This window comes from Lepidochelys kempii, chromosome 2 (genome assembly GCF_965140265.1).
Source record: "Lepidochelys kempii isolate rLepKem1 chromosome 2, rLepKem1.hap2, whole genome shotgun sequence".
NCBI lineage: Eukaryota > Metazoa > Chordata > Testudines > Cheloniidae > Lepidochelys > Lepidochelys kempii.
The window spans coordinates 223,890,762-223,912,051 of NC_133257.1; the positions used below are offsets into that span (position 1 = coordinate 223,890,762).

At 40.2% G+C, this 21,290-nt stretch overlaps 1 protein-coding gene across 10 annotated transcripts in view; it reads right to left on the reverse strand.

Annotated features, from left to right (window-relative positions):
* Positions 1-21,290, reverse strand: part of VPS50 (VPS50 subunit of EARP/GARPII complex) — a 203,269-nt gene that overhangs the window by 46,320 nt on the left and 135,659 nt on the right. For 9 of the 10 annotated variants that reach the window (XR_012157551.1, XM_073333942.1, XM_073333944.1 and 6 more), the window contains 3 exons: positions 11,447-11,568; positions 10,508-10,564; positions 7,105-7,185 (listed from right to left, as the gene is read on the reverse strand). Coding sequence is in view for 9 of the 10 variants with exons in the window: in XM_073333942.1 (XP_073190043.1) it covers positions 7,105-7,185; positions 10,508-10,564; positions 11,447-11,568 (260 nt within the window). In the remaining variant the exon portion in view is untranslated. The remainder of the gene's footprint in view (positions 1-7,104; positions 7,186-10,507; positions 10,565-11,446; positions 11,569-21,290) is intronic. The other variant, XM_073333941.1, reaches the window with a different exon arrangement.

Genomic DNA, 21,290 nt, shown 5'->3' on the forward strand with positions numbered 1-21,290 from the left:
CCCCATATCTGTACCCTAGAGTTCAGAGTAGGGAAGGAACCTTGACAACAATCTGAAATCTATAATTCAAGACTAATCTTCTCTGATTGAAAGAGGGTAAAGATATGATTTATACATGATCTTTTCAGTCTAAAGCCTTCTGGCTCAGTACACAGTTTTTCTTCTCTGACCAGCTTGATTCTGTTCAATAGTACACTACAGAACACTTTTCTGGGTATGGAAAGTAGTGTTATTCCTCACCAACGGTTGCACACCAGTGGGGTGGGCTTTTTTTTGGTAATTTACAGATCACAGCTGTCTTCCACTCCTGTGAGTAGAAATCTTTCTTGCAAACTATATTATAAAGTGTATGAAAATGTATGTATTTCATGTACTACCTCTTTCAGTTTTAAACATTTCAGCAGTGATCTTATCTTGACCAGGTGCTTTGCTGTTCTTTTAGCTGCTTAATTGTTTCTTCTATTTCTGCTTCTGACATTTCTACCAGTGAAATCTTTAATTGTGCACCTTCTTCTTTGTATCTATCAATTGGAATTGTTGGCTCTGGTTCATTGAGTACTTCATTAAAATCTTCTCACCACTGTTCCTTCTGTTCTGCTTCCATTGCTAACAATCTTCCATCTTTTGTTTTTACAATACCATTGTGACTCTGGAACCATGATGATAATTGCTTACATACCCGAGAATTGCCTGACTCATGCTTTTTCATCTTCTGTCACTTTTTTGTCAAGCCATTCTTTCTGATCCAACTTAATTATTTTTTTCTATGTCTTCCTGTTGCAGCATCATTGACCTATGCTTGCCTCATTTTTAAAGCTTTTCTTTCTTGAATCAACTTTCATGTGCTTGGCTGTATCCTCTCTTCTTTCCTTGATCTTCTTGGTCCAAGTGAAATTTTGGCAGCTTCCCAGTAAACATATCTAAAGTGAGCTCTTTGTTATTCTATATAATCATTCATTACTCATAGTTCTTGGAATCCATTTGAGAGCTTGATTTTAAAATCCTCTCTCATTCCGAGGTCAGACAGTTTCTTCACATCAAATACCATCTCTTTTCTTATAGTTTTTTTTTTTTTTTAAACTGTTCTGACATGATAGCGGTCACTTTCTGTAACAGCAATTGTAGGCGACTGTGTAACCAGCATTGATCTTCTCCACCATCTGCTGATGGCAATGTGACCCAATTGTTTCTCAGTGATTTCCATCATTTGATTGCCATGTTAGTTTCTTTCTTCCAAGAAGGGAAAAAAGTGTTTTACTCCCTGCGTGCACAGGTTATACATACTACACAATTTAGTAAATCTATCACCACAATCTGCTCACCCCCCAATTCCGCGTTTAACCATGAAATGCTCGTAGCTGAGGTTGTCACTATGAACTTGTGCATTCACATCATCCATAAACAGAATGACATCATAAGCATGCGTCTGATTTAGTACTGTCATGCTCTCTGCAGTGGTTCATGACAGTGAGTGCCAACCTTAGGGCACACTGTCTAAAAGCAGGGCAGACACCCAAAACTGATAGCATGTTCTATAACTACATTTCATCAATCCAGTAACAAATGTGAACTCCTGGATCACTGTAACACTCTTACCATGGAGTCACAGACAGTCCCCTGTCAAACACAGGCAAACTACACTTAGTGATAAATGGTCACTTACACCAAAAATCACAAAATATTCAGGTTGCTTCTAGTTCTAAGAGACCAGTCACTTACCAGAGGGCAATCTGTACCTTAAATCTCACACCAAAAACATCGCTGGTTGCCAATCCAATCATAAACCAAGGATTTATTAATTAGGAAAAAGAAATGAGAGTTATTTACACGCTAAAACAGGCAACATATAAGCACAAATGTGTTATAGTGTATGGTTCCAAAAAGGTGACAGAGATATAGTAGTCTGTCCACTGAATGTCTTTTAGGGCAAATCCAGGTTGACCCTGGATATCTCCGTTTTTGTTTCTCAGCTCCAGCCCTTGTAAGAGTCCAAAAAGTAAAGAGAACTATTTCTTCTTGTGAGCATCTTTATATGCCCTTCCCCCAGAGTTCAAACCGATTGGACAAGTGCTCCTGGACATAAGTTCTTCCTCGGCAGATAGGGCAATCAACTGAGCTTTTGTCCTAAAATAGCCCATTCAGTTTTGATAGTCCTTTTTGATTACCACTCTTGCTGTCTAGGTTCACAAGTTCAGATCAGGCATTTTTACAATTATAAAGCAAAACCTACATATTATCTTACAGCATGGGGTATAGACATTGCAAGCAAGATTAATGCACGCAGCAACTTACAAGCATTTTATAGAGTCTAAACACTGAACACATCTTTACAAGTCTAACACCTATTTTAAACAATATTAACATACTGGTGAACTGGTCTGGTTTCCACCTATGAATTTGTCAGTGCTCAGCAGACACCTATAGCCTTGGCAACAGCTGGCACATGGTTTACCAGCATCACAAGTACATCTTGCAACTTGCTGTAGAATGCATCCTTTACTTGTTCATCATGGTCATTGGTAGGTACATAACACTGTATGATAGTTATATTAGTATAATTCGTGAGTCAACTGGTTTCCATTCCTGTAGATCTTGTGTTGCCTTTTTGCTGAGGAGTACTCCAACTCCCTCTATATGGGGTATCATCTTGCCTTGCTGAATAGAGTACTCTGATATTATATGAATAGAATTGTCCATCTCATTTAGCTCACTCCAAGAATGCTAATATTGAACTGAGTCATTTCTCAAATTACTTTACTCAGTTTCCCAGTGAGACATAGTTCTCATATTCCAGCACCCCAATTCTAGTTTTAGCTTTAGCTATTAGGATCTTGTTTCAGGTGATGAACTTCCTCAAGGGTTTGGTTAAGCCCCTTCATACCTCCGTTTAAACTCATTTGTTGTTGATGTAATGATTCTGAGAGGCTGAGACAGATTCTTATCAGGGTTTTTTTGAGGGACGCACCTGGTAGCTTAAGATGCCTGAAGAAATGGGAAAGTAGGGAGGTTCAGCAAGAATCCACACATGCATAAGGAGAACTACAATTATTTGTAGGTAACCTTCCTGCCTCCATCATGAAATTACCACTGCAGATTCCCACTGAAGAAGATTTGCAAGTAGTACACAGCTGCAGGAGGACTCAACTGAATAAAGACTGAAGTACTATTACCCTGCACAGGCATCTGACCTAGACTGCCAGTCAAAAGGAGGTAATGCTTCATGAAAGTATTAACTGAACTCCACAACAGGCAGCTTATGAATTTCAGAAGCTGATGTGGTCCAAAGAAAAGCTATTGAGACAACTCTTGCTTTAGTGAATCTTCCAAATGTTCACTCCTCAGCCTGGTCATAAGTAGTTAGTAAACAGGCCTTATTTGAGCCTTGGAGCAAAGATTGGGGAAGTCCAAGGGGGAAACAAAGGCAATATTCAGCCTTTAGGACTTTCCAAAAGGCTTAGACCTGTCTAAATAGCTCAAGGCTTCTGAAATCCAGACAACAGAGTCCAGCCTTCAGAGGAGGCTGAGAGAATTTAGTAACATACCAAGTTCTCGTTTAAGATGGAAATCTGACAATCGTGATCAAAAACTAGGATAAGGATGGAATATGGCTTTCTTTATGAAAAATCAGTATCGGGAGGATCTGCTATCTGGGGTTGCAATCACCTTCCTGGCAGAAATGACAACCACTAAGAATGTTACTTTTAATGGAAGACAACGCAAAGGACAGAATTCCCAACATGTGAAGAGCCCAATAAGAACCAGATTCAAACCCTAAGATTCCACTAAAATACAAATAGGAGGAAATGTAAGCAAGAATATTTTCAGAAAGTATGTTACAATAGGCTGTGTAAAGAGAAGAACATTGAAAAGGGTCCCGATAGGTCAAATATAAACATGACAGACACCTTCATTGACAAAAGAAAGACCATCATACTTCAATTCCACAAATAATCAAGAATTAGTAAGAACAGGGAAGAAGCAGAAAACACTTTCCTTCTGCTAGCCCAACTAGAAAAATCATTTCAATTTACCAGCATAAGACTTTATACTGGAAGGTTTGCAAGATACTAACATGACTCATCTCACATCTTCTGGTTATTGCAAGTCATTAGGAACTAGGAACCTAAGATTCCTAGGTTCTCAGATACTTCTTGAGGAACATGGCATATGAGACAATTTTACGTCTTACTTGGTACTTAGAGTAAATTTCACCTGATATGAGCATTATCTATAACTTGGAGGGGGGGGAGGGGTCCAGCTATTTACTCTATGCACTTGGGATGGATTTGCCCATAAACCTATTACATATAAAAAGAAAAACAACATGAAGAAAAACCGTCAGGAGCTATGACTTAATAATAATAAACACACACATTCAGGACCATTTTATTTCTGAAGTGTTCTGTTTTACTGATTTGTCTGCTATTCGCTTAAACTTAAAAATTTTTCTCTACACATTTCTTACTTCACTTCAGAACACTGTTTTTCCCCTTCCATTTCCTCAGAAACAAGAGTCCATGATTTATTTTTAATGTTCAACCATATTTTCGTACTGTATTATCATCACAGATATCAGTACAGTGCTGGGATTTGGGGTTATTAGTTAATTTGTGCTCCCGCTACTCGTTCGGCAGCAAATGAACAAAAAGCCACCACGGGTACCATATAAATATTGCTTTTTAAACAATCTCTCATGAAACAGTGATTTACGGCCTTAGTCACTTAGTTGTGTCTCTAACAACATACGGAGGGGGTTTCAAAGGCACAAAAGGCCCCACTCCTAATGAAAGTCAATGACAGTTGGACATCTATCTCCCATCGTCTGGCTGTGCTGGAAGGAGAACAGGCAACACTGGATTTGGTTTAATCAAACCAACTTTATTCTTAAATGTCTGGGAGTACTGGGCAGATAAAAGTATACAGTGCAGGTAATTCCATAATCATTTCAATACATAGCTAGGGGCTTCTGTCAGCCCTCCCCCTTACCCATCCTGGTCCTCAGAGAACCTGCGGGACCATACCATCCTCGCACTTTGAATGAGGGTTCGGGGGGGAAGGGGTAAAAGGAGGGCTGGGATGGCTTTCTGCTGAACCAGTCATAGGAGCCCCAAACGCTTCCCCCCATTTCCACTCTTTTAAATAACACGTCCTTTAAATCATTTACCAATCCACTTTATCTAATCACTGTACCCCTTCCCTATGGGGCACTGGACATCTGCCCCATGTTTACACTATGAGTTGGGACATCATAGCCTAACTCCCGTTTCATGTTTGCCCAACTAAGCCCCCTGAACCAGCTCCAGAAAAAGGTGACCCACCCTATTTAACCTTGGCCTATCTGGCGGAGAGGGAAAAATTCCTTCTCAGCCCCAAAGAAAGGAGCAACTAGCGTAGTGCATGCAGCGGTTCCTGACCAAACCCAGTATTTCACTGCTTCCATGGATGGGAGGGTGAGAGTTGCTCTGCCTGGCCCAGGTAAAAAAGGACTTTTCCTGCACTGGCAATATATAGTCCCCAGTCTCTTCCAGTCACCTGCAGGGGGATGGATCAGCATCCCCACACTGACCTGGTCTGCCACTTCAGCAAAAAGTCACTCCCCGGCTCTCCTTAAAGGGGCACACACCTTTTCCAACTAGCCAGACAACGGCCCCCACTGCTAAATGTGCAGTTAGGTCATGTGTGTCTCTGGAAAATTGTGGCTTTACAAAATAGTAAAACTGAATTTTTGGGTATGTTACAATACAAACCATTTAAAACAGAAGTTGTAGGAAATTATTTCAGTGTCATGCCTCAAGTGTTTACATTTCAAAGTAGAAGGAAATAAAAGGTTTATAAACTTTATTAAGATGATGTTTAAAAAAAGTGAACGGTACAGAGTTTAAGTTTGGAAGTTTCTGGTTATCAGGGAATAATGTACAGATTATCAAGGGGTGCGAAGTTCAGCATAAGGAATACATAATCTGCAATATCCCCGATTGGGGGTAAAAGGTTAACGGGTCAAGTACAGACATTGAGATATGAGGCTATGTTCAGGTGTGCAGTATAATGAGTGGATACGATGATGAGGATGGATTGACCCTCCTAAAAAGCAGGATTCTTCACTCCTTTGCTACATTTCTATGTTTTTTGCTCTCCAGTTGCATTGCACAACCCTAACATTTAATCACCTACATAAAAGGCAAAACTTCTCATATTTGCTACTCCCTCAGAGTACTACAAAGTGTAATCTACTGCCAGTCTAATGCAAATATGGTATTTATTTACCCTTTTTCATGAAAAACAAATGTTAAAATGACTCATGGCATCTATGTTGTCACATGTATGGCAGGAAAAGTGACAATATGTAAGTTGTGAGAAATGAATTATATATCTTTTTTCCTCAAGACTAAGCTGTCATTTAAAAGTTATACCACTGAAAAAAATCTGTTAAGCTGCTATCACAAATGTACATACTTTTCTCAGGGATTTAACTGTGTGAACATTTAGAAAGCTTGCCATTACTTTATGTAAAAACCTCTTAGAACAGTAAGTGCATTAGAAATGGTGATGGGGATTAAAGAAAACAAATCAGTTTAAAGTCTAAAATTTAGACAGGATGAATTACCATTTGAGTGATTTAATAAAGTACTTACCATGCCATTACCATCTCCCAGTCTCCTTTTGTTGTAGGTAAATTCTACAACAAACCATGATCTTGCTATTCTTCTACAAGATTTTTAGCAATGAACTTTTTTAAGTAGGATGCTGGGTATCAGTTTAAAAACATCATAGCCTCCATTCTCCAATTTCATTAGACGTAAACAAGAAGAATGAGCTTTAAACACAAGTTTTAATGGTAACAAATGTTAAAAGTTAAAAGTTATTACTGAAGCATAATTAAATTAAGGAAGAATCTGGGAGTTTCATATTAGTTTATTAGATATATGCAAAGTGATTTTGAACAAAAACTCACCTACAACTGCAGGAAATCTATTACGATATTCTTATCATAAACAGAGTGTGGGGAAAGGTAAAATTAATGAACCATATTATATACTAACTGCCATACTTTTTACAATATGCCTCCTTAATTTCAACAAACATTAACAAATTCCAGTTTCTTACCAGATCAATCAGGCTCTCCTGTATCCTGTTTAGTGTAGTGCGCAGTCTGCTACTACTAAGACCCAGTCCTGTTGATTCAAACTGAAAAAAAACCCCAATATTCTAAGTAAACATAGGCAAGGACAAAATTTTGTGTTTTAGTTTAGTGACTAACAGAACCAACAAAAAGTTCACGTTTTGTTCAATAGAATATACTTACGTATAGTTTCAGCACATAATTGCAACAAAACCAAAATGAAAAGAAGAAACATGCAGAAGATCACTGCACCCAACATTACATTGATGTAAAGAATGAACTGTGCTCAGTTCACAAAGATGACCATATACAATTCAAACTGACAAACGATTACCAATTTGTCAGGGGGATACTTGCCAGAATATTCTCTTGGATTGTTTTAAAATGACTATATGCTATAGAATGACTGCAGGCATAGGAAACAATGACTTTTTGTTCCCACAGACAAGCAAGAGAGACACATCACACAATGGCACATCATAGTATGCTGCCTGAGAAATTAATACATGGCAATGTAGAATGATCATGTTTATTTACTTTTCATAAACTACATTATCTTCCATAATCACTTGTTTAATATCAACTTTCAGTTGTATAATTATTTTCTATCAATCTTTATGAAAGTCATTTTTATTACTAAAAGAAAAGGAGTACTTGTGGCACCTTAGAGACTAACCAATTTATTTGAGCATGAGCTTTCGTGAGCTACAGCTCACTTCATCTTTTTGCGAATACAGACTAACACGGCTGCTACTCTGAAACCTATTTTTATTACTGAACATTTATTATGATCAAGCTAGGAAATGTGTCATCTTCATGCTCTGCACAGGGCCCAGAGTTCTATGGATCAGATCGTCTGCTGGTCTAAGTCAGAATAGCTCTACTAACTTCAATGTAACTGCAATATTTGCTCCAGCTGAGGATCTGGCCCAACATGTTTAGATTAGCATAGCTTAATTTTCACTCCAGAAGAGAAACATATTACCAAACAGAACAGCTCAACCAGATGAAATTACAATGGAGATGGAAAAACTACAAAACATACATTTACATCCAGGGTCCACATGATCTAGAAGTACCAAGATATGGTACTGGTATGTGTTTCACACCAGAAAAATAATTTTCTGAACAATGTTTAGACACTGCTGTCCACTGTGTTGGGTTCAATACTATAAAGCTTTTCCCAGACTGCATCTGGGTGAGAAATGATCAGCAATGTTCAAGTGGTTTCCACAAATCAAAATAATTTTTACACAAATTTTACTCATTTACCACCTACACTGCATTTTAAAGGAGAATTATATAGCAAGAGTGTTCTCACCCTTTATTGCTTCTTCATGGTGAATAGTGGCAGCCCCCATTTAAAAAATAAATAAATAAAATATTTTTCTGCTTGATTTTTACTTTAGAAATATCAAATCTTAGCTTTCTTGATGTTGCTGGAGGATGGAAGAACAAGAGAAATGACATAAATCGAAGGCTAATATTCTTTCTTTGTTTTTGTTAAACATCTGCTTAACTGCCAATCGGGAAAAAATACTTCTTTGAGAGAAACGCCATAGTCCTCCTCTAAGAGAGGACTGAGAAAGCTCTGGCTCCAGATCCAGGGTCCCCCACAAGAACAAAGCAGTCAAGACTTGATATTATTCACATATCTAAGGTAAAAACAAGCAAGCAGAAAGAAAACAGTTTGTTTTTTCTTTAAAAAAAATTATGCTACCACAAAGAAAAGGAGACACAAACATGTTTTCCTTTGTTCGCTTATAAAAACTTTGTCCAGCATCACAATTTCCCTAGTACATATTTAGTATTTTGCTTATCCCTTTTCTTCCAAATTATACTGTAAGCTTCTTGACAAATTAAGAACTTATTGATTGTAGATGTTTTTGAAAAGACTGACAACTTATCAGTTAAAATAGTAAGTACATCAACAAATTCAGACAAATAAAGGTGCGTGCAATTTTAAATAAATCTCTACGAACAAAAATGTTACGATGTATTAAAGTCTCTGCCTTTTTTCCCTTCAAAAGACTATTGGATTTCTATGCAAGGGATGACCAGTTGTAAATCAAAGGGAAAAAATATCCAGAGATCTGTAGAGTGTATATACATACTTCTATAGGGAATATGAGATGAGCAGTCATCAAGGATAGGACCATGGTGAATTCATCAGGTAGAGCATATTATATCAGTATTCAATTGTTTTGCACATGGCCTGCACCTTCATGGGAATTTTTACAAACCATGTATGCCAGACAGTGGATACATTATTTCCACAAATTACTGATGACTTAGTAATTGATAAGCGATGGAAAAAAAGCAGAGTGCCAAGGGACTTATAGTCAAACTTCGCTAATCAGCACTTCGCTAAGCTTACTTGTCTGCACAAAAATGATTGGTTTCTCCCCAACTCTCAGTAATAATTAAATAGCAGATGTTTATTAAGGCTCTGACTAAGATTTCACTAGAACAAATGCTGAAGTCACTCACTGAAGTCAACAGGCTTGAGCAAGACCCAAGCACACAAATTTTATGAAATACATACTACATTTACTGCTGTTATACTATCTATATTACTATCAATTAAAACTAATCTATAACTAACAAAATGCATTAACAGTTTATTTTGGGATGTATGCCTGTGTGTGTTCACTTAATCGTTACTTAGTAAAATTCATTAATTCACAAGTCATTACTGAGGTTCTAGTGCATCAGGTTGTGCCATGATTTTACAGAAAGGTGAGGAAAAACCGATTTAATGTGCATGCGGAGAAAGAGAAAAGTGTGAAAAATGGTATTTGAAATGGTATTCTGCCCCTCTCAGTGGATAATGCCAGGTGCTCAGCACATGAGATAACTTTCCCATAATATATATACATATAATTAAATAATAATAGAAACACTCTGAGTTATGAAAATCACAAATGACTGGACATAATGTATCTAGAGTCAGCACACTGTTCTGAGAGTTTAAACACCAGTTTCTCTCTGACTAATTTGCTGCATGTGCATTTTGCCTTCCTAGTCATTCAGATATGTGCTCTAACAAACATGAAGTGTAGAAACAAGATTCACAATGAATTTAGACCACTCAAAGCAGTCACATTATCAGCATACTTCTAATAAGAACCACAGTGGCATGTGTTTTAACAAGAATGACAGTTACTAGTCTAAATCACATACCACTACCCATCTCTACTCCTTAAAGGATTGTAAAAAAAAAAAAAAAGTACATGAGGGTTAGGACATCATGGCAGCATTACAAGAGGGTTTTTTAAATTTATAGGCCCTTTGTAAGCAGTATGTTTCCAAGGAAAAAGTTTATCAAACAACAATTAGGCACACTACAGTAACAACACAATTTTACCCATCTGCTATAATGTTTACCTGCCTAGCACTGTACTGTTCCCTGCTAGATGTGGGAAGTGAAGAACTCTGTACAGGCTTTAAAACACAAAACAGGAGGTGCAAAAAGTACATGTAACACAATAAAAGAATATCAGAACAGTTGATTAAGCCAAAGGAATTCAATTACCTTTAAAAAATATTTACCGCCCATCCTCCATACACAAACAAATACCAAATATACTTCTCCAACCAAAGAGAACAAGCTGTTGAGAATGTGTGACTCCATCAACTATTTGCCAGCATATAACGATTTAGAGCCCTGAAATTGTTCATGGAATTATTGTTTTCATTTTTAAAAAAAATATAGGTTTCATATATGCTGTTCTATGACAATCTGTGAAGAGTTGATGTAGTTCTTTACAGACACTGTGGATGCGTATTTACTTCTTAAACTAAAAGACACTTAAATTATACATCAAATGTGAACAGAAATGGATTTCATTATTAGACTACGTTAGCTACAGGAGCACAAGATCTGAAAAGCAACACATAGCTCTGAGTTAGCCATTTTCACAGCTTGCCTCTCTCCCCCCACCCACCCCATGCATACCATGTTGTCCCCACTCCCCTTTAATCTTTATGTCGCTTCCTTTTGCCATGCATGACCGCGTGCCTTTTTCTGTGCAAACTTCTATATCTGGAACAGTCTCACCCTTTCTCTGCACCCAGCTTCCTCCCTCTCCTCCTCCAGACAGAGAAATATAAAATGATCAACACTCCTCGGGATAATAATACTTTTAAGGCCATTTCTCTTTTTAGTTGTTCTTACTAGCCTGTTCTCATTCATGCATCCAACCCCAGTCTATTACTGCTGCCCCTTCTGATAGATCATACACTCAGTCTTCTTGATGTAGAAGTCTTTTCTGTACAGTACCACATACACTAATGTGCTCTAAAGGAATAATAATTTCTACCTACCGTGTCATTTCGGCCAAAAAACGTATACACTGCATACAGATAGTAATCAAACAGCTGGGACATGAAGTGAATCACATCAAATGCAATTGGTTTCAAAATGTTCATCATCTGCATGTATTTCCCTTGAAGATAAAATACAAAAGTTCAGTTTTCCTAGCAGAAGTGGTATACAGACATTGGAATGCTTGGTTAATTCAAAACTAGCTTTTGCAAATCTACATATTTTTTAACCTTGAGTTTTAAGACATCCATCTAGTGAGATTTCAGGGACATGGAAGTTTAAAAAGAGGCTAGATATGACAACTGATATAAACTAAGCGCCATAGAATTTTCTGAAAACTAGATGTTTAAGGGTTTCAGGTTTTTTGCATAGTATGCTAGCCGTTTACATTATATACATTTGACCACACAATATCAGGCAAACTTATTTTTTAATTTCTGAAAATCACTTGAAATCACAGGCTCCAGGTATATGATATACAGTTTTTAAAAATGATACAGAAATCATATTGACCAATGCATAGAATACATAAAACAAAAATCAACACTCATTCTGCCCTTCTTTATCTCTCACATTAGTCCACACCCCATGACATGGCAGCAGAGCAGCCTGAGCTCAACCGCAGAACATGTGCTATATCAACAGATAGCCTATCCCCCCGCAGGGTTTGGGGGAAGGATGCCACTATATTCAGAAGGCAGAGAGTCTAGGGATGAGGGACAGAACTGAAACTCTTAATTTGGAGGGGAGTGGTGGATGGAGACAGCAGTGAGAAATGTCTGATGATAGACCATAAAAAGATGTCCCTTGAAGACACCAGGCCTGCCCTGCTCCCACTAACCACACCACAGGTGGTAGCAAGCCACTAAGTTTCTTCCCCAACAAGATAACTATCACAGATAGGGAAAGCTTCTAAAGCAAGCAGGTGTTAGGAGAGGATGAAGGGCTCTGGAGCCTTGTAGAAGTATCTTCATGGATTCAAATGATCACCCCCCTGTACTTCTGGATGTTTAATCAAATCCTGGACCCAGAGCCCTGCATCAGGATGTTTATATTAAAAATATTCTACAAGCCACCAGAATACCTACAGCCCTCTAAGCTAGCTCCAGTATCTCAGCTTTATTTTGAGAATTATTGCTAGAAAATGTTCCAGTATTGGCAATGATGCTTAATATACCACTAAAAATAGAACATTTTTACTGGAAGGAGACTTTTCAAATGATAAAACTATGGTAACTCGGGTTACATGCCAAAAATTAACATAGTAGCATGCAGCATATTAGCCACTGTTCTTGAAGTCATTATGCGACTGAATGGTGCAAAGAGACTCTAAAATCTCCCGCCGAGGGAAGGTACCGCTGGCGCTGGCATTATGAGAAACAGCTATAAGGCCTTCCCAGACTGCGTTCCAAGGATCCACTTGCAAGCCTGGGCATAAGGTATGTGCCAGAAGGTGTGAGGGGCATATTGGGGGCGGCACTGCAGCACTGTGGAGATTATGGATTGTACTCCACTGCCCTCAGAGGGCAATCCCAATGCTGTCCAAGTTGTTCCAGGAGCCTCTCCAGTCTCTGGAGCAGCCCAAGATCAGAAAGGCTCAAAAATGGCTTAAAGCCATCCTAGCCCCTCTGCTTCTCTTGCGCTGCAAGTTTTGTGCTAGCACAGAATCACACCTATTACCTATAACTGGGACATAAAGGAAGAGTTAATATAGGAAAGCCTTGCTTCGAATGGCTTACACGCTACTCAAGCATATTAATTTTATTCCTAGATGTTGTGAAACTGTTCTATCCACATCACACTTTTTGTGATGATATCTTTACAAAATTATGTAAATCAGTGTTCTCTGTTAGAGAAAGTTGAAGATCTATGCAATTCCCTCCCTCACGAGAGAGCTTACTAACTTCCTATTCTTATTTTTCTCTCCCTTACTCTGTGAAGGACAAAATCATAGGCCTTGTTTTCCTTGTACCCTGCCAAGAACTAAATAGCGCCTGAGGACTTTAAACTTGATTTGATGTTCAGTGGGAAGCCAGTGCATTGAACCATGTATGGAGCAATGAGCTCCTGTTGCCACACATTTGTCAGAAGACAGCCTTTTCACCAGCAGGAGTTCTCTTATCTGTGGATTCACTCCTAAATACTGTGTGCTCACAACAAAAGACTGTGGTGCTCACAGATGTAAGGATCACTGTGGCCACGTTCATGTCTGATAGCAGGGGAGGTAGGATGCTGGTAAGCTGAAGGTGAAGGAGAGTTTGTGCTGATGTTCCCATTAGAGTATGTCTAGTACAAAGGATGAGTCCAGAAAGCGCACTCTGATTACTGTAACAGAAAAGCTTCTCTATACTAAATGACAAAGAAAGTCAGATTTCAGTATAATAAATCAAAACAGCAAGATATATACATCTGCTAAAATAGTGGCATGTTAGAAAATACTTAGGCTAAAAATGTTCAGATTACCATGTTTTTGATATAATTTTCTGTCTTAAAGTTAGCAGCATTACACTGTTTCATAACCTATATAGACTACGTCTACACTGCACATAAGTATCTGTGTTGAATACTGTATGTCTAGCTACAAGCCACAATGAAAAGCAAGCTGCGTGCAAGCCACGTGTCAGCGAAAGGCGGGGGGAGGCAGCAGGACTCGACACTTCGATGGGGGAGCAATGTAAGGTATATACCTGGGTGCATACCCACAGGCATCACGCATGTCTTTACTCACCTAAGCAATGTCTCACCATCTACATTGCTATTTATACTCATGTTGGGGGGCTAGCCAAGTATGTACTCTGCACACAGCTGTAAGAAGTGTGCAGAGTAGACATACCTAGAAAGTTAACGATGTAATGCAGAAAAAACATCAAGCAAAGTATTTTGATATTTTGTGATAAAGAGGGGATTGCTTCGTGGAGAGAAAAATGAACCAGTAGAACAACAAAACTAGCATATTTTTTCTGATAACATAATTATTAGTGCAATTCAATGAGAGCCAAACATCTCTGATAGGTATAATTAGAGAAATATCACTGTATTATATCTTTTAATTTGACATTCCTGCTTTCCAGATTTCTAAATAGCACAGTTTCTATTTCTGACTATTTTACCACTTGGGCCTGCTCACTACTGTGTTAGTCTAGTTTATTAGTCTACTGGCAAGAAATTGGAGCAATGTAGTAATCAGACTAAATTAGTATATACATATAAAGAAACGGATGCACATTTGTGAATCAGACATTTATGAGATTTTGCCCAGCATAAATATACTTTTTCTTTTACATTTAGTGTAAATTGTATTGTTATTCTTTGAAAACTTTGAACATGTCCTAATATTTATTATTTAGAACTCAGTTATTTCATATTTGATTACTTTAATTTAATACTGACTTTTTTGGCCTAAAATGACAAGTAGTTTAAATATATCTATATCAATGAAAATAGCAAACCACAAAACATTATAACATTGTGTGATCTGGAAATTTAGACAAGTTTCCATGTGTGTTTTATACTTCTTATACCCCAATGCAAAGGGATGACATCTCATCAAAGCAATGGATCATCCTCATATGTCATCTGAAGTGAAGTCTGAATACTCTGTATTTTTTAACGGCTGAATTTCTCCACTCATCCGTTGTGCTAAAACACAATGTTTCAAAAACAATATGTAGCCTGCACATGACAAAGATGCATCTTTTCTGGAAAGGTTTGATTGTCAAAATTTCATTATACTTGGCACAAATATACAAGGCAGCAAAAGTATAGGACTGTATTTAGGAGACTATGGACTATACATTGCACTTTCCCCTTAAGTCTTGTCCCTGTAAAATCTTTAGATGCCAAGAACATTTCTTTATCACAACATCACTCAGAATCTTGACACTACAAAATGTTCCAAGAACATTTCCTTCTCATTCCTTTCCCTAAAATGATGCCAAGTTTGCAAATCTTTTCTATAGAAATACTGTTACCTACACGCACTAAAGTGAAGTTCAGATATCTGGTTAAAAAAAGGGTTTACTGGAAAGTTTATTAACAGTACAAGAAGCATAATCTCCCCGTATTTCTGAAATATTTGGAGGTGAAAGACCACACTTAGATTCCGCAGCAATGGGCCTGATTAGAAACCCTCAGATAGATACCCTATCTAATTTGGATTGATGAACCCTAGCATTTAATGATTTGTTAGTACAGTTACTACAAAATTTGCTTTGCTTCCCTCAACTATAATGAAAAAAGAAGCTTACAAGAAGTGGAAGGTTGGACATATGACCAGGAAAGAGTATAAAAATATTGCTCGGGCATGTAGGAATGAAATCAGGAGGGCCAAATCGCACCTGGAGCTGCAGCTAGCGAGAGATGTCAAGAGTAACAAGAAGGGTTTCTTCAGGTATGTTGGCAACAAGAAGAAAACCAAGGAAAGTGTGGGCCCCTTAATGAATGAGGGAGGCAACCTAGTGACAGAGGATGTGGAAAAAGCTAATGCACTCAATACTTTTTTTGCCTCTGTCTTCACGAACAAGGTCAGCTCCCAGACTACTGCACTGGGCAGCACAGCATGGGGAGAAGGTGACCAGCCCTCTGTGGAGAAAGAAGTGGTTCGGGACTATTTAGAAAAGCTGGACGAGCACAAGTCCATGGGGCCGGATGCACTGCATCCGAGAGTGCTAAAGGAGTTGGTGGATGTGATTGCAGAGCCATTGGCCATTATTTTTGAAAACTCATGGCGAACGGGGGAAGTCCCGGATGACTGGAAAAGGCTAATGTAGTGCCAATCTTTAAAAAAGGGAAGAAGGAGGATCCTGGGAACTACAGGCCAATCAGCCTCACCTCAGTCCCTGGAAAAATCATGGAGCAAGTCCTCAAAGAATCAATCCTGAAGCACTTACATGAGAGGAAAGTGATCAGGAACAGTCAGCATGGATTCACCAAGGGAAGGTCATGCCTGACTAATCTAATCGCCTTCTATGATGAGATTACTGGTTCTGTGGATGAAGGGAAAGCAGTGGATGTATTGTTTCTTGCATTTAGCAAAGCTTTTGACATGGTCTCCCACAGTATTCTTGTCAGCAAGTTAAAGAAGTATGGGCTGGATGAATGCACTATAAGGTGGGTAGAAAGTTGGCTAGATTGTCGGGCTCAACGGGTAGTGATCAATGGCTCCATGTCTAGTTGGCAGCCGGCGTCAAGTGGAGTGCCCCAGGGGTCGGTTTTGTTCAATATCTTCATAAATGATCTGGAGGATGGTGTGGATTGCACTCTCAGCAAATTTGCGGATGATACTAAACTGGGAGGAGTGGTAGATACGCTGGAGGGCAGGGATAGGATACAGAGGGACCTAGACAAATTGGAGGATTGGGCCGAAAGAAATCTGATGAGGTTCAATAGGATAAGTGCAGGGTCCTGCACTTAGGACGGAAGAACCCAATGCACAGCTACAGACTAGGGACCGAATGGCTAGGCAGCAGTTCTGCGGAAAAAGACCTAGGGGTGACAGTGGACGAGAAGCTGGATATGAGTCACCAGTGTGCCCTTGTTGCCAAGAAGGCCAATGGCATTTTGGGATGTATAAGTAGGGGCATAGCGAGCAGATCGAGGGACGTGATCGTCCCCCTCTATTCGACATTGGTGAGGCCTCATCTGGCATACTGTGTCCAGTTTTGGGCCCCACACTACAAGAAGGATGTGGATAAATTGGAGAGAGTCCAGCGAAGGGCAACAAAAATTATTAGGGGTCTGGAACACATGACTTATGAGGAGAGGCTGAGGGAACTGGGATTGTTTAGTCTGCAGAAGAGAAGAATGAGGGGGGATTTGATAGCTGCTTTCAACTACCTGAGAGGTGGTTCCAGAGAGGATGGTTCTAGACTGTTCTCAGTGGTAGAAGAGGACAGGACAAGGAGTAATGGTCTCAAGTTGCAGTGGGGAAGGTTTAGGTTGGATATTAGGAAAAACTTTTTCACTAGGAGGGTGGTGAAACACTGGAATGCGCTACCTAGGGAGGTGGTAGAATCTCCTTCCTTAGAAGTTTTTAAGGTCAGGCTTGACAAAGCCCTGGCTGGGATGATTTAATTGGGGATTGGTCCTGCTTTGAGCAGGGGGTTGGACTAGATGACCTCCTGAGGTCCCTTCCAACCCTGATATTCTATGATTCTATGATAATGTATACAAGACAGTGTTTACTGTACCAATTTATATCAAAATGTTCAAAACACCAAAAATAAAAGGGTAATGTATTTGACTCTAATATAGCTATGGTCATCAGCAAACCATTTCCTTGGTATTCAAGAATTCCAAACATCTCACTTCCTCTCAGACTTTTTGATGAACACTAGACACCAGCATGACAATATGAAGGAGAGAGGGAAACACAGAAAAAACTCTTAACTATACAATCATCTAATTCCTCCAACTACAAATTTTCTGCTGCTGAGATTCCACACGCCATCCTTCCAACAGATGATGTGGCGCCATTCCTGTTACTTCTGACAATGCTGTTATTTGCCACTACTCTATCATAGGGACACCTGGTAATGATTCCTTAGTTAGGGCTGTTTTCTGAATGAGATAAAATAAAGGCATTCCTTCCCAAAAAAGCTTTCAGTCTGAAAAACAGAGGCACTAGGAAGCCCAGAGGAAGAAACAGTTTAGAGTTTTGTGTTGATTTTTCCAAAGTTCAAATTGGATAGTAATAAGCGTGGAATCAACAAAAATAATGATTCCTACAACTATATACTAGTCTCTAAGTTAGTCTCTTTGAGAGACACAGTCAAGGTTACAATATATCTTCAGAAAAAAATTAATGATTACCTATAGGTTAGTAAGGAATTTTCAGTATTTTTAATGTATGTCAACATTCCAAAAGCTAATCTTAGCTGTATTCATGGGCTGTGTGTGTACGTGCGTGCGCACATATTTGGGATTACTGTATTTTCCAAGATTCACATTCTTTTGAATAATGAAAACCATATACTGTTCAGGAGTGGGCCAAAGATTAATTTAATCTGTGAACATCAAGTTTTACAATGATTGCTTTTTAATTTCTCTATGAAAAGCAAATTGACTAATTAATCGGAGGGAAAACCACGTGATTTGAACAATTGGTTTGAAATCCAAAATGAAGTAGGTTGGTTTACCAGAACCTACTTTAATTCATACTGTTTCTGTTCACAATATACCTTGTTTATGTTTTATTCATTCAGCCTCCACCACAATATATTGTGCACAAAAGATAAACATGAAATGAAGAGAGTTACAAACATTCACTCACATCCAGCAAGTATTTCTATATCTGTAAGGCTCCCCACAAAAGTTGGCTGACTAATTGTCTCAGTCCATTTGGGAAATTCACCTCCTGAATCCCACCTCACATTTATCCCTGGATTCCTCTTACCTCCTGTATTTGCTAGAAAGGACACCGTTTGTTTCAGTGATTTTAAATGGCCACATATTTCATATATTTGCTATTCTTTGGGAAGAAAAGTTCTGCATTAATTTGATTCTCTTCCTAACCTAGTTAAATTAAATCACCTGGTTTATGAAATCCTTATTAATATGAACCATTTAGGATTGTGAATTCTGCAAAACTCCTCATTAATCCAAATACCTTCTTCATTCCCTAGCTGGTCCCATGCATCCAGAGCCCACAGGATGTCACCATAACATTGCTTTGTTATATCCACCTTCCCTTTTTCAGGCTTCACATTGTGGCCACTATCCTTCCCACCAAATTCTGATTAAGATTCCCTTTGGAAAAAACCAAAACCACACCCTTAGTTACCTGGAGAGGCTGTTGTTAAAAGATGAGACCCATTTCCTTTCCCAGATTCTTGGCTAGGAATCAAGAGTTCAGTTCTCTGGAATTAAATCTGGATCTCTTGCACAATAGTGCTGTACACTGGCACAGAACTGCCAAGCTTGCAATACACTTTATTTTTACATCTTTGGATAGGGTGACCATAATTCCCTATGCTGAATATGGGACACCTCGTAAAATTACTCTCATTCAAGCGAGTTCAACGGCAATCAACCATACAAAACGGTTCAAATTAACATCATGTTGACTGAGCCCATGTTAAAAAGAAATGCTGCGTAGTTGGATTCTTTTTATTTACTCTGAAACACATAAGAAGGTAACAGCCATGTTAGTCTGTATCCGCAAAAAGAAAAGGAGTACTTGTGGCACCTTAGAGACTAACAAATTTATTTGAGCATAAGCTTTCATGAGCTACAGCTCACTTCATCATCCGAAATGTAGCTCACGAAAGCTTATGCTCAAATAAATTTTAGTCTCTAAGGTGCCACAAGTCCTCCTTTTCTTATCTGTAAGGCTTTAGGGTTCACACTGGGAGGGGTAATACACATACCTCTACCCCCCCCTCCACACACACACACACCCACACACAAGGAGAGGTGACACATACACATTCCCGTACACCTCTCTCACACAGGAGGGGGAGACTGACCAACCATCCCCAGCACTCTCTGCCCTCCATGCCTGGCTGGGTCCCCTGGGACGGACCCACCTCTCTTGGTACCTGGCACTGAGTCTTCCTGAGGCAACATGTGCAGGGTCGTCACCACCACCCCGATTTCTGCCAGGGTTCACACCAGAACTTGGCCAGCAGCAGTCTTTTGGCATTGTGCGGGAGGGAAGGGATGGGAGCTGCTTCCAGCTGCAGGGGAGGAAGGAGGGAGGGAAGGGATGACCTGGCCTGTGTCTTTGCAGAGCTCATCTCTTCCCACCTCCATGCAGCCGGAAGCAGCTTGTCCCTTTCTGCCCGCTCCGTGTCAAAAGGCAGCTAGCACCTCCAGGCCACTTCTGGCCACCAACAAAACCAAGCTGCCTCCTGTCCCCTGGCTACAGTGTGGTCAGGAAGGGTTAAGCCCTAAGGATGTATTGTGCACCAGGGCCCAAGTAACCTGAATCCTGGGGCTTCAGCGAACCTGGCCAGAGAGGTGGCTCAGCAGAGAAGGGTGCCTAGGGGGTGGAGCAGCCCCACGCTCCTTGGGGGCTGCGGGGGAGGGCGGGTGAAGAGGCTGCTAAGCCCCTGCCTTGGGGGGATGCTGTAGAGTCTGCAGGTTTGGGGTGTGAAGTGGCTGGAAATAGTTTCCCCACCACCACCACCACTTGGGAGCTTAGCTGAGCGGCGGAGAGGCTTCCCCATGCCAGCGCTGTGTGGGGCTTTGGTGCTTGCACAGCTCGGCTCCTCCTGGCCAGCACCCTGGACCAGAGGGTCTTGGGCTTTCCTAGGACACCAGCTCAGCAAGAGGCAGTGGGGGAAGGAAGGAGCCTGCCTGCCAGGCTGTTGGTGAACTGAACACTCTGACCACGGGCTGGTTCTCCACACAGCGCTAGGAGCGGGACATGCCCCACTGGGGCGGGATATGGAGGAGCAGCGGGGCTGGAGGGGAGGCAAAGGGGAAAAGCAGGGAGAAGACAGCCATAGGGGGAAGAACGTAAAGGGCCGATGGGTGTGCAGCACAGGAGACACGTAACTGGCCGCCACCTGGCAACTGCCTGCACTCACCAACCACCACAGCTCGCAGCCAGTGTCAGCCGGAAACAGGATGGCGGGGCAGGGTCCTGCTGGCCGAGAGCCGGCACACAGCAGGGGGCTGTGCTGACGGATCAGCAGGGAGAACAGCCAGCCCTGCACGCTGCATCTTCACCTCGCCACTAGCCTTGCACACCCACCCTATTGCCAGCCACTGGACCCCCTCCCACTCACTGCTGGTGGACAGGCGGCTGGCGAGCAGGGATCTGGCCAGCCACAGAACCCGCCAATACTGATGAGGGGGAAACAATAAATATGGGACAATTTGCCCATTTTTAAGAAAAAG